The sequence below is a fragment of the Stegostoma tigrinum genome, chromosome 23 (genome assembly GCF_030684315.1).
Source record: "Stegostoma tigrinum isolate sSteTig4 chromosome 23, sSteTig4.hap1, whole genome shotgun sequence".
Taxonomy (NCBI): Eukaryota; Metazoa; Chordata; class Chondrichthyes; order Orectolobiformes; family Stegostomatidae; genus Stegostoma; species Stegostoma tigrinum.
In genome coordinates, this window is record NC_081376.1 from 33,149,333 (window position 1) to 33,162,839 (window position 13,507).

Sequence of the window (13,507 nt, forward strand, 5' to 3'; positions counted from 1 at the left end):
TCCAGGGCTTAGGTGAAGTTAGAGTGGGAAGATTCTATGAAAGTCTCAGGCACCTATATATGAAAATTTGTTTCATCTATAATATTTTCCTTTGACAATGTTAATTGTGGCCAAGGTGTGGGTTTATGTGTAACCAGGTTCCCTCTAGTATCTATTGTAAAATGGCAGTTTTTCTTGAGTTTAGTTGTAGTGGAATTATTCAGTACAAATAAATGACGAGTCTCATCCTAATTTATCTGAAAGTTTAAATTTCCTTGGACTATAACCCTAACTGAGGCTAGCAATGCCAAGTGTGAATTAAACTTTATTCAAATTTAGGTTCTGGAGTGACCTCATTACAGTCAAGGTCCAAATATGTATGAAGGAGATGTATTGCAGCTGTGAGATCAGAGTGACTGCTATTGAGATCAAGGCAGCATTTGACTAAGTATAAACATCAAGGACCCTATGTATAACAATTGGGGAAATCTCTCCCAGTTGGGACCTAGCAGAGAGAAAGATGGTTATGGTTATGAGAGACCAGTTATCTTAATCCCAAGGCCACGCTGCAGAAAATCTTCAAGTTAGATATTTCTATTTGGCCTGTTCAGAGATATTATGACACACCTCTGGAGTCGATGTGACTTGAACCCCAGCCTCCTGGCCAGGACGTAGGGGCACTAATCCTGTGCCATACGAGCCCCTAAGATCCCCAGAATAGAACTCTTTTTGATAAGTGGCCTGGTTAGAGATAATATTACATACCCCTGGTGGTCCCTGAACCCAGGAACACTACCACTGCACCACATAAGCCCATCTGAGATTCACAGGGTTGTGCCCTAGATGCAACCATTTGTAGCTGCTTCATCAATTACCATACTTTCACCAAAAGGTGCAAAACTGTGATGTTTGCTGATGATTGCATAGTGTTCAGTATCATTCACAGCCCCTCTGATACTAACCCAGTCAATATTTGCATGCAGGAAGATGCAGACAACATTTATATTTGGGCTGTTAAATGGCAGGTAATGTTCACTTTCATTGAAATTAACAACCATCTCCAAAAAGAGAGAATTACCAAAACTGAATCTCCCACCTTCAACAATGTACAGGTCATGTTGATAAAGACTGTAGCAAATCAAGAAGGCAGTTCACCTCTACCTGTAGTAAATTCTGGCTTTGCCAGTAACACTAATTTTCATGAACAAATTAAAAAGAGCATGATGCATCTATTAATTGAGGCATCAGATCAATAATTTGAGACTTAATTTTTAATGGTTATTAGTGGATTTCCTCCAGCTTCTGTATTGACTGTCATTTCTGTACTCTGTAGAACAGAAAAAAACATATTGTAAATACTTTACAAAGGCAGTGAGCCACAACTAGGAGTTTCCAGAGGAGATGACACATGGAGAATCGAAAAGTTGGTGTACACAAAAAAGATACATTTTATTCTACAGAATTGTTGGCAAGTCTGCTACCTTTTAATATTAAAGGAACTAACCATTGCAGTTAAATAAATTCAAGTGAGAGACTGACTCAGGAAAACGAAAACTAAAGGACCAAGTGAAATGTTTGATAATGAGCTTTATTAGAAGGGCCTGCTTTGTCTACAAACTGAATTACTCTTTGATTTATTGTGTAGCTAAACTTGAATATCAGTGGTAACAGTCTGACTTTGGGATATTTCTAAGCCTTTCAATTTTAGAATTTAAGATCTTGCAACCCCGAACATCCCTAAAAGATTAATTCCAAAATTCAGGTTCAATCTAATAAAATTCCCTATAAGCCAAATTAAATCTTTAAGTAGGCACTATAAATGCCATAAATGGTTACACTGACATGCAAACCACCTCTATGCTAGAAGTAAACTCCCCTTATTGATTTAGCTCATTGCCTCCTGTCCTGTTAAGCCTGCACTTTCAGGTTCAAAACAGAGATTCATTTTTGAACCAAAGAGCACAAAATTTTCTCACTGCCAAGTTAATCCAAATTTTTTTACATGAAATTATTTGGGGGCATGAAGAGACTGAGAATTGGAAGGTTTAGATGCAATCTACACAAGTCTACATAACTGTGCATCCATTAAACTTGATGCAATCTCTGGCTACAATGTCTCCAGTATGTTTCCAATAGCAAGGCCCCTCACCAGATACATGCATTCATGCAACTGATCCTGTAGAATCTTGATCATCTTGGGAGATAATTTGCTTAGATGTGAGGTTTTCTCCAAACAGTGAGAAACCCACAGCACACAGGAAATGCAAGATTTTCTGGCAAAATATAATTATAAAATAGCATATCTTTCACAGCTTAAAGATAGATAACTTTGTCTGAATTAAACCGAACAAAGCCTAATGCCTTCAATTTTGCCTCTAAACCAATATGGCCAAATTATTGTACTTCACCAAGATCCAGAATTTGCAGGTCAGAAATGCAGTTATCAGATCATTAATGATCTTCATTTTCCTTAGAAGATTCTATGGATGCTGTATGATTGTACATGGCTAATTACCACCCACAACTAATGGGCCAAACTGACTTTGTCATTTTGTAAATTCAGTCATTGTTCAGGAAGAATGAGACATACAGTTTTGAGATACATGTAGATTGCTAACTGAATACAACATCAATGCTTCCCAAAGTAATCGTCATCAGTTTTGCCTTTGTTATTTTACACCTCATAGTGATTCAAAATAATGGAGAAGATTATATTGCAGGGCAAATATGGACAAAATTTGGGGCATTGCAGTACCTTCATATTAACTGCTCCATTTTCCCAATTGAATATTACATACATTAGATCCCTTATGATTCTCGTTTTCCAGTGACCAAATGAATCAACATTGCTTAACCTGCTGTGTTGCCCAATTTCACTTCTGTCTATCCATGTTGCTGAGAATTAGGTAGGTTGCAACATGAAACCTTTCTCAAAAACTAGTTTGTTACCAATTTAATCTGATTCTGAAACTCATTGTCCATGATTCAATCAGACTGTCCCTGAGAGAATTTCTCTTACATACTGTAGGCTTTTATTAACAAGTCATTCAAATTTGTTTGATTGCTGATTGACCAGCAATTAACCTGTGTTTTGTCACCTTTACACAAATACCCATGACATTCCATACTGTTCTGAGCCCAGCTTTTACTCACTGTTACTAAAGTTGTCTCATAAACTCTCCCTTTCTACTTACAAGCGCATTTCTCTGATTGTCTCAGTTGATTTCTTAGTCCATTAAAGAAAACTCCTTCATTTTCTACAGCTGAATCATTGTTATCAGTACCATATTAGTGGAAATTTATTGAATGGAGATGGTGATATTTTTCATTTGTCACAACTGTAGGTCACAGAGGGAAGCCATGATGAGGATTAGTTTGTTATACTAGATAAACAACCAAAGCAGTGAACGGGCAAAATATAAAGGGAGGCATTTAAAAGAAATGGAGTAAAGAGCATATAATCTCATTATCTCCAGAGTACTCTTCATTTTAGCTCTGCTGTGTTCTAAGCCTACAATGCAAGGATACATTTCACCTTCCAAATTGTCTTGTACGCAGTTATAAACTATATAAGGTCATACTTTAACCTGAATACCACAAGATTGCACCTCAAAACCATTTTTGATCACGCTTATCAACGTCATGCAGATGTCAGTGCAGAGTGTTTGTATCATGCAAATACAGGATAGTGAAGTATTTCAAGAAAAACTCAATGCAGAGTGACTGCATGAGACGTGATCAATGGTCTGAAGCAGTTGGTATGTCCACTGCACAAGCAATTATGGTGGGCACATCAGGTAAGATTACCTGAAAGAAAAAATGAATGGAACAAAAATGGAGAAAAGCTAACTAGTCTAATTACCTATAAGTTATCCACAACCTGTAATCTTAAACCAAAACTGGGATAAACCTGGATGAAGCTGTTTAATGCTTGTGAATGTAAAAGTCTGTTTTTACATGTTTGTAATAATTTTTTCTACTCACCAATGCCCTTTACTGTCTGTTTGCTACTTCAGAGAACAGACATCTGAGAAAATCTGTACAATTCAGCAATGGAACCAACAGCAATGGTCGCTAAGTTTCCAAGAGGCCTGTAATTAAAGCTTTTAAAGCATGCATGGCCTCGTGGAGGATCTGTGCATAATTTGACATTTGGATTAAAGATGATCCAATCATTTGGGGTGGCAAGAGAGGGAGACTTTATTATTTAGCTTAAAAAATGGTTGGGTGAAGGTGGAAACTTAGGTGTTTTAAACACAGCAAGCAGATCAATGTGACAAGGAATAAGTAATGAAGTGCGGGGGGGAGAAGAAAAGTGAGATTAAAAAGGTACATGAACAAAATGTTAGCAGCAGCAAGAACTGGGAATCATCATGCTCCAAACAGGGCAGAATTGCTATCAAAGCTCTACTCTAAACATGCACTGAGACACACTAACCACTTGCCACATTGCAAATAAATTAACCCTCTGAGCCCTTTATAAATCTTTCTAAGCTGTATCAAAAAATGACCAGGTTGATACATCTTTGTTCAGAGAATGCTATTCATTAAATATTTCTTGTAATCCTCATTTTCTGTTATGTATGGTACAGAAGTTTTTCTTTTAAGGTATACAACAGGTTCCTGGATGCTTAAAGCTCAGTTCTCAAAGGGTTAATGAACCATGGCTTCTTGGACATAAGACACAAACTATTTCACCCATAAATAACGTAATAGCTCCTTGTTCAGGGCTTTCTATATCGGTTCTTTGGTGTTTCTCCACATCCAGTGATGTCACAGGATGAAAGAGATGGGTTTTTCCCAGCAGTGATGGTTCCCAATAAAGCAGGAAGCTCATGGGTGATGATACGCTCGATTTTCTCCAGCAGACATCCTCCCATGTATGAGCACTGTGCTGACAGCAGTTTGAAAGTATTAATGGAATTAATGCCAAAGAAATCTTTATAGACATTAGGATTGGGAAGATCAAACTTGCTGACGTTGGTTTTAGCCAAGATGGATTTAAAGATGTAGAATTTGTCTGGTTCATCCAATATTTCATTGAAGACTAGCTCAGGATCGCTGAAGAAGGTCATTTTATCTTTAAAAGTCTGCAAATATCGATCCACAAGAAGGGCATGGATGCGCACACGTATGGCATGCTGTCGGATGAAGGCGATTTTGTTCTCCAGCCTATTCTCAATGACTTGGTTGAGATCCTCCAGGAGGGAGACCTCTTCTTTCAGGAATAGGTTTTGATTTGTATCAGGTTGGTACTCATATGGCCAGAAAGAACTAACGTATACTCTTGGTGGTTCTGTGACATTGATTAATGGTGCCAGGCTCCAGAAGAGAGCTCCATAGACTCGCATCAGTTCCTGAGTGGCCACATTGTCAGCTTTATTCAAAATTATTCTGATTTGAGACTCACGACCTTTCAACTGACGGAAGAGCATCTCCAATTCCAATCCAACATCCAGTTTGGTAGGATCAAACACAACAAATATGAGGTCAGCTCGATCAATAAACCATTGACAAACATCATTGAAGGGATAACCTATGAAAGGTAGAAAAATTGTGAAACAGCTAATTTCAAAATATAGAAATACCACTGGATCTCTAGAATAGTTACAAGCACACTTTGGAGCAGCAATACATCATGTGGTAAAAGGGCGTACAAATGCCTCTATGCATTTTTAGGGAATTTATTGAAAATCCTGACTTCCCTGGTAGTATTGCGTTCAACTCGCTTCGTGCCAATATCTTACCCAATGTCCAACCTTATGTTCCATCTCAAACTTGTTCCTTCACCTAACCTACTGAGTTCCGTACTGTCCATCGTTCTTCCTCCACTTTTAAATGTCTTCTCCAACACACCTTATGGATGTGCCTAGGTCACCTCTCTGAACTCCAGCACTTATCTCAGAACCAGGAGCAGGAGTAGGTCATCCGGCCCTTCAAGCCCACTCCACCATTCAATAAGACCATGGCTGATCTTTTTGTGGTTTCACCTCCACCTACCCATCCTCTCACCATAACCCTTAATTCCATCACTGTTCAAAAAGTTATCTACTTAGCTTTAAAAACATGCAATGTGGAAGCCTCAACTACTTCACTGGGCAGGGAATTCCATAGATTCACAACGCTTTGGATGAAGAAGTTCCTCCTCAATTTAATCCTAAATTGGCTCTGCCTAATTTTGAGGCTATGCCTTCTTGTTCTAGTTTCACCTGCGAGTGGAAACATCCTCTCTGTTTCTATCTTATCTATTCTCTTCATAATTTTATATGTTTAAATAATTTCCCCTCATTCTTCTAAATTCCAGTGAATATAATCCCAGTTTATTTGGTCTCTCCTCGTAAACCGACCCTCTCAATTCCAGGATCAACCTAGTGAATTTCCTCTGCACCCCCTCCAGTGCCAGTATATTCTTTCTCAAGTAAGGAGACCAAAACGACATGCAGTGCTCCAGGTGTGGCCTCACCAGCCATCCACACAGCTATAACATAATCTCCCTGCTTTTAAACTCAATTCTTCTAGCAATGAAGGACAAAATTCCATTTGCTTTCTTAATTATCTGTTGCACCTGCAAACCAACCTTCTGTGATTCGTACACAAGGTCACCCAAATCCCTCTGCACAGCAGCATGCTGCTGTTTTTTTACTGTTTAAATAGTAGTTCTTTTTGTTGTTATTCCCACCAAAATGGATGACTTCACATTTATCAACATTGTACTTCATCTGCCAGAACTTTGCCCACTGATTTAAACTATCTGTATCCCTCTGCACACTTTGCTCTACCACTCATCTTAGTGTCATTTGTAAACTTTGAAAACTACATGTGGTCGCAACTCCAAATCATCTATGTAAATTGTAAACAATTGCAGTCCCAACACTCATCCCTGAAGCATGCAGTTGCTCTTCCCCACAGCACAATTGGGCTGTTGCATCAGTGAAATTCTTCATCTGTTAGATTAAACAGGCTACGTACATTGGAAAATACTCTGGCACTTTTTAATCCTGGGGTGATAAGATATCTGAATGATAGTTTTGCAGTTTTACATTTTAATTCCCTAATATCATATTATGCCTCTCATTGTGACCGTTGTATTAGTATGTGTTACATAGTGAGCAGTCATCAGCCTCTATTTTCCTAATCACAGCCTCAATGCTGGAAGCATTAACAGTACAGTCCCCACAAGTTCCCAACCTGCATTTTATTTTTGAGTGCCAGCCTTCATTAAATTCCCTAATTGTGAAATCAATCCTGTTGTATCAAAGTATCACAGGATAGCCAGGCTAGGAATGGCTGTATTCTCTCTGATCTACTGCATTAACCATATGTATTTGAGAAGCCAGAAGATTTGTTCCTATTTCTCCAAGGCAACTTGCAGCATTCACAGTTCATAGTTTACCCTACCGGATGAACACTATCGCTTTAGAATATAACCCACCACCCCTCCCATAAATTAAGGCTGGAATTAGATGCAATTCCTCAAATGTATCGCACCTCACCCAATAGAGCCATCACAACAAGTATTAACAGACTTCCTATTATTACCTCTTTCTTGCTGTTTACGGTTTTCGATTATTCCAGGTGTGTCCACAATAGTCACTCGTTCCAACAGCTTGTGTGGGAGTTCAATTCCAACAAGTTTCTCCAGAAAGTTCTGGCCAAACTTTTCCAAAGGAGAGAATGACCGTGCACTATCAGCAGCCATGACAATTCCCTCCACTGTGCGTATCTTAGACCCATGCATCAAAACAGTAAATTCTGATGTAGTTGGCTCTGCGCCTATTGGGCAGCAAAATGGAGTATGTATGAAATTTAGGAACATCAGACCATCCACACCTACTTAACTTCCAATTTAGGGCTGATCTGCACCTCAATTCCATTCAGTTATCCTTACTCCACACCCCTGATCAAAAATCTACAAAAGCAAAATACCATGGACACTGGAAATCTGACATGAAACAGAATACCCTCGAAATATCCAGTCTTTAGGATAATACCTGTGAAGAGAGAAACAGAGTTCACATTGCATTCATCACAACAGAGAACCCCTCTTGTTCTTGATAATCACTGTTGTCCCAGCGTCCATAGCATTTTTTTTGGAGGAGGGTGATGTGGTGGAGCTATTTCCAAGTTTCTAATGATTGCGATAGGCCATGTCAGAGTTCTGGAAAAATGAATCCTAGAGGTGATAACATATTCAGGACAGATTACCAAGAGGAGACATTTGCCTGTTGCCTCTTAATATCAGACAGCATTTGGACTCTTTTTTGACTCATACTACATGCGTTGAAACTGATCATTCGAAACGTTATCCTGTAGATTTCTAGAGCCATGACTGAGACTTATTTTGTTTGAACCAAAAGTGATATTTGCCATAGAGACAATATCAATATGACAGGTGATGATTAACTATATTTTTAAAGAAATGAGAGACTGCAGTACTAAAATGTTTGAAGAAGTAATATGTTCTTATAAGGTGTTATGTGTATTTATTTTATGCAACCGAGTTTTTACAATCTGAAACACAGTCCGTAAGAGGATTATGGAAACAGATTCTATATTGATTGTGATGAGGCCAACCAGCTGGACCTCAGAAAATGAGTTCCCTGATTGGGGTTGTTAATCAGGTCCAATCAGGGAGCCTTGGCTGACAAAAAAGATGCGTCAGAGATACTGACACTCTGGTATCTGACTCTGAATGAGGGAAGACTAAAGTCAAAGACTGTGCACCTGTAAATAAAGGTTGATTTAGTGGTGGAATACTGACCTCTGTGGAGTTATTTCATTGGCAATGAGAATGGGATTTGGGGTATCATCAGCCTGTTAAATTTTTCAATTGATGTGGAGAACGGTTTGCAAGGTCTACCTCAAGTCGCTATCTACTTAGACATTGTCTTAAATCCAATAACGAATATTTAGAGAACTTAGATAAGGCTTTTTTCCAGGGCAGGTGCAGATCTGAGAAGGGAAAATTGTGCACTCCAGGCCTGCCAGGTGACCTAGGTGGGCATACACAATTGACACGACCAGCTTACACCCATTGGAAGATAAAGTGAGGACAATCAAAGGTGCTCCAGTTCCCATTGTCTGCCCACAAGCATAGGCCAATTCTTGGACTGGTAAATTATTACAGAAAGTGCATACATAACCTGGCAATCCATTCTGGTACCTTTACATCAACTCCTCAAAAAAAATCTCTGTCTTGGAAATGGTCACATAGACATGCACAATCTTTCAATGAAGTTAAAAAAGAAACACCTATTATCCTGTCAGATTTTGGCACATTGTGATCCCGAGAAAGATCTGGTATTGACATGTGATGCACCAGGGTGGTAATAGTTCATAGGTAGCCCAATGGAGAGGAATGCACAATAGTATATGCTTCCAGGACTTTAGCTTATGTGGAGTATAAATATGCCAGATGGAAAATAAAAGATTTGACTGTCATATTTGGAGTCAGAAATTTCCACCAATGCCTTTATGATAATCATGGACCACAGACCTGTATTTGGTCTGCCTAAAGAGGACAAGGCAGTGCCTGCCCATAGTATATGGCCATATTCAGCTCTAATACTAAGTGCTTAGAATTACAAGTTAGAACAAAGCCGGAGGCCAAGTAGCAAATCCAGACACACCACTGGTGGTACCCCGATTGGAAGAAGAGACTGGGGGCATTCTGGCGAAGTTTGCCAATGATACGAAGATAAGTGGACAGGCAAGTTGTACTGAGGAGGTGGGGAGGCTGCAAAAAGATTTAGACAGTTTAGGAGAGTGGTCCAGGGAATGGCTGATGAAATTCAACGTGAGCAAATGCAAGGCCTTGCACTTTGGAAAAAAGAAGACAGGCATGGACTATTTTCTAAACAGTGAGAAAATTCATAAGGCCGAAGTACAAAGGGATCTGGGAGTGTTAGTCCAGGATTCTGTAATGGTTAACTTGCAGGTAGAGTCCGTGATTAAGAAAGCGAATGTAATGTTGTTATTCATCTCAAGAGGGTTGGAATATAAAAGCAGCATTGTGCTTCTGAGACTTTATAAAGGTCTAGTTAGGCCCCATTTAGAATACTGTATCCAATCTTGGGCCCCACATCTCAGGAAGGACATAGTGGCACTGGAGCGTGTCCAGTGGAGATTCACACAGATGATCCCTGGAATGAGAGATAATGGGAACTGCAGATGCTGGAGAATCCAAGATAATAAAGTGTGAAGCTGGATGAACACAGCAGGCCAAGCAGCATCTCAGGAGCATAAAAGCTGATGTTTTGGGCCCAGACCCTTCATCAGAGAGCCTTCTAGGCTCTAGGAGGGTCCAGGCGCTCTCTGATGAAGGGTCTAGGCCCGAAACGTCAGCTTTTGTGCTCCTGAGATGCTGCTTGGCCTGCTGTGTTCATCCAGCTTCACACTTTATTATCTTGATCCCTGGAATGGTAGATTTAACGTACGATGAATGGCTGAGGATCCTGGGATTGTATTCATTAGAGTTTAGAAGGTTGAGGGGAGCTCTAATAGAAACTTAGAAGATAATGCATGGCTTAGAAAGGGTGGATGCTGGGAAGTTGTTTCCCTTAGGCGGGGAGACTCGGACTCATGGGCACAGCCTTAGAATTAGAGGGGGTAAATTTAGAATGGAAATGAGACATTTCTTCTGCCAGAGAGTGGTGGGCCTATGGAATTCATTGCCACAGAGCGCAGTAGAGGCCAGGACATTAAATGTCTTCAAGACAGAGATTGATAAATTCTTGATCTCGCAAGGAATTAAGGGCTACAGGGAGAGTGCAGGGAAGTGGAGTTGAAATGCCCCTCAGCCATGATTAAATGGCAGAGTGGACTCGATGGGTCGAATGGCCTCACTTCCACTTCTATGTCTTATGGTTTTATGGAAGAGTCTGTAATTATATTTCATTTTCTGGACACATGACCAATCACAGCTGACAATATTACATTTTGAACACCAGAAAGCTCCAGTCTTTTCAAAACTGAAACAACGTATTGATGGGAGAAACCAGGGGTCATCACAACGAGATTGGAACCTTTTTTGGACCCGAAGAGACCAGCTCATGCTAGAGGGACTGTGTTATGTCTGGTGGCCAGGTCTGAATGCAGACATAGCCACATTGGTTGGGCAGTTCCCAGTGTGTCATTGAGAACAAATAATGACTGTCAGAAGCTCCCCCACATCCATGGGAATGGCCAAGAAAATCTTGGACTCAAGTGCACATCAACTATGTAGTCATTTCATATGTCCAATATTCTTAGCTATTGTAGACAAGAGTGTTTTGATGTGCACAGGGTCCATTCATCAAACACTGGGATGATGATGGAAAATTGCGTGCATCTTTTTCAACATATGCAGTCCCAGAAATGTTGGCCACAGATAATGGGCCATCATCTACCAGCAGGAAATTTGGTTACTTTTTAAAGTTGAATGAGATTCAACATATAAGGACAGTTCTGTACCATCCATCATCCAAAGACCTGACAGAAAGGACACTCCTAACTTGGAAGGGGTTGGCTTGAAGACACAGCCTATAGCCTTGGAGGCTGTCCAAGAAAAAGGACTCGCCTATGTCCTTGGATTCGGAGCAGGATGGATGTAGTGACTGTAGCGATCAGCTAGGTGGAACTCATAGAATGAAGTACCTGGCTCTGAATAGGACTGTACCATGGTCAAGGATTGTTCATGTGTGGATAATTTGGTGATGAGGTACTGGCCTCTGGAGTTACTTCAGATTCAATACTAATTTTCTCCACAAAATTGAGTAGGTACTTGGAAAAAAAAAACTGAAGGCCTATGGAGAGACTGCAAACGAATGCAACTAAATTGATGGCCTAAATATGCTGTACGGTCCAATCATAAAGTGCTTTAAAGTTAAAATACATCCTCATTTAAAGCTATAAAAGGGAATACTTGAACAACATTGAATTTAGAAATTTTCTCACCACTGTTGCTCTGCACACATCTGTTTAACTAATACCAAGGTTTCTCAGCTTTGATATCTCCTGATTGGATTCCTGTATCACAAGGAAATCTCAAAGATAGTAGGAACTGCCGATGCTGGAGTCTGAGATGGCAAGGTGTGGAGCCGGATGAACACAGCAGGCCAGGCAGCATCAGTAGAACAGGAAAGCTGACATTATGGGTCTCGACCCTTCTTCAGAAATGCTAAATTCAATCACTTGCTCAAGTATTCCCTTTTATAGCTATAAATGAGGATGTATTTTAACTTCAAAGCACTTTATCATTGAACCATACAGCATATTCAGCCCATCAATTTAGTTGTATTTCTAAAGAAGGGTCCGGACCCATAATGTCAGCTTTCCTCCTCCTCTGATGCTGCCTGGCCTGCTGTGTTCATCCAGCTCCACACCTTGTTATCACAGAAGGAAATCTGGTGTGTACTGTTTGGTTGCTCTGGGGTTTTCTGTGACTTAGTTGACCAGCTCTGTGGAAAATTTCAGTATGCATACTGCCTCACTGAATGGTTGACCACTTTACCAATTATTTAAAATTTATTAAGAGTAATATTGGGCTCATGCCAAAATTTAAGGGAAATCTTGAATCAACTTTGCTGAACATTTTGTCCCCTTCTCGAAGCATGATCATAAGGTGAAGTAATCTCTAGTAGTTCTGAGGAAGGCTCACTGGACCCGAACCAATTAACTCTGATTTCTCTCTACGGATGCTGTCAGTCCTGCTGAGCTTTCCCAAATAATTCAGTTCTTGTTTCTGATTTACAGCAACCACAGTTCTTTCAGCTTTTATGAAGTAATCTTTGGATTTTATAAATTTTATAAAGTTGGAACTGAGTGCTGTTGTCCTACATCTAAAACTCATACAGAATAGGAGGAGTAGGCAGCTCCACAATTTAATTAAAGTATAACTGATCTACTACCTCAAATGTATGTTTCTACCATATCGCCATATTCCTCAAAACCTCCAGTTTGAATCTACTCAAAATTAAGCAGCCACAATTCTTGGGTATTGAGTAACTTCAAAAGATCCTCAATCTTCTAAGTAAATACATTTCTCTCATCTCCGTTCAAAATAGCCAACCACTTATTCTAAGAATATGATTCTTAATTCCAAAATTCACATTTCCCAGAGAAACATTGTCTCAGCCCTACTCTGTCAAAACCCTAAAGAATTTTGTACATTTAATTAAATTACCTAACATTCTTCTGAATTATAGGAAATATAAGGTTAGACTAATCAATCTTTCTCATAATTTGAAAAGGAGAATGTGGATTCTAAGATTAGTGTTTTAAACCTAAACAGAGGAAATCTATAATGATATGAAGGCAAAGCTAGCTAAAGTGAACTGGGAGCTAGTGCAGTGATGATGCAGTGGCAGACTATCAAGAAGATATTTAATATAACTCAGAAAAGATTTATCTCTGTGAGGAAGACTTTGCGAAAGATGCATCCCCCTTTGCTGAATTAAGAAATTAAAGGCAGTTTCAATTCAAGGGACAATGTACAATTCTGCAAAGGTTAGTGGTAAGGAAAAAGATTGGTCATATTAATAATGAGCAA

At 39.6% G+C, this 13,507-nt stretch overlaps 1 protein-coding gene across 2 annotated transcripts in view; it reads right to left on the reverse strand.

Annotated features, from left to right (window-relative positions):
- Window positions 1-1,235: 1,235 nt before the first annotated feature.
- The window catches only part of srl (sarcalumenin), a 60,874-nt gene continuing 48,602 nt past the window's right edge, over window positions 1,236-13,507 (reverse strand). For both annotated transcript variants that reach the window (XM_048552629.2, XM_048552628.2), the window contains 2 exons: window positions 7,519-7,752; window positions 1,236-5,515 (listed from right to left, as the gene is read on the reverse strand). In XM_048552629.2, the coding sequence (XP_048408586.1) occupies window positions 4,704-5,515; window positions 7,519-7,752 (1,046 nt within the window). In that variant the 3' untranslated portion in view covers window positions 1,236-4,703. The remainder of the gene's footprint in view (window positions 5,516-7,518; window positions 7,753-13,507) is intronic.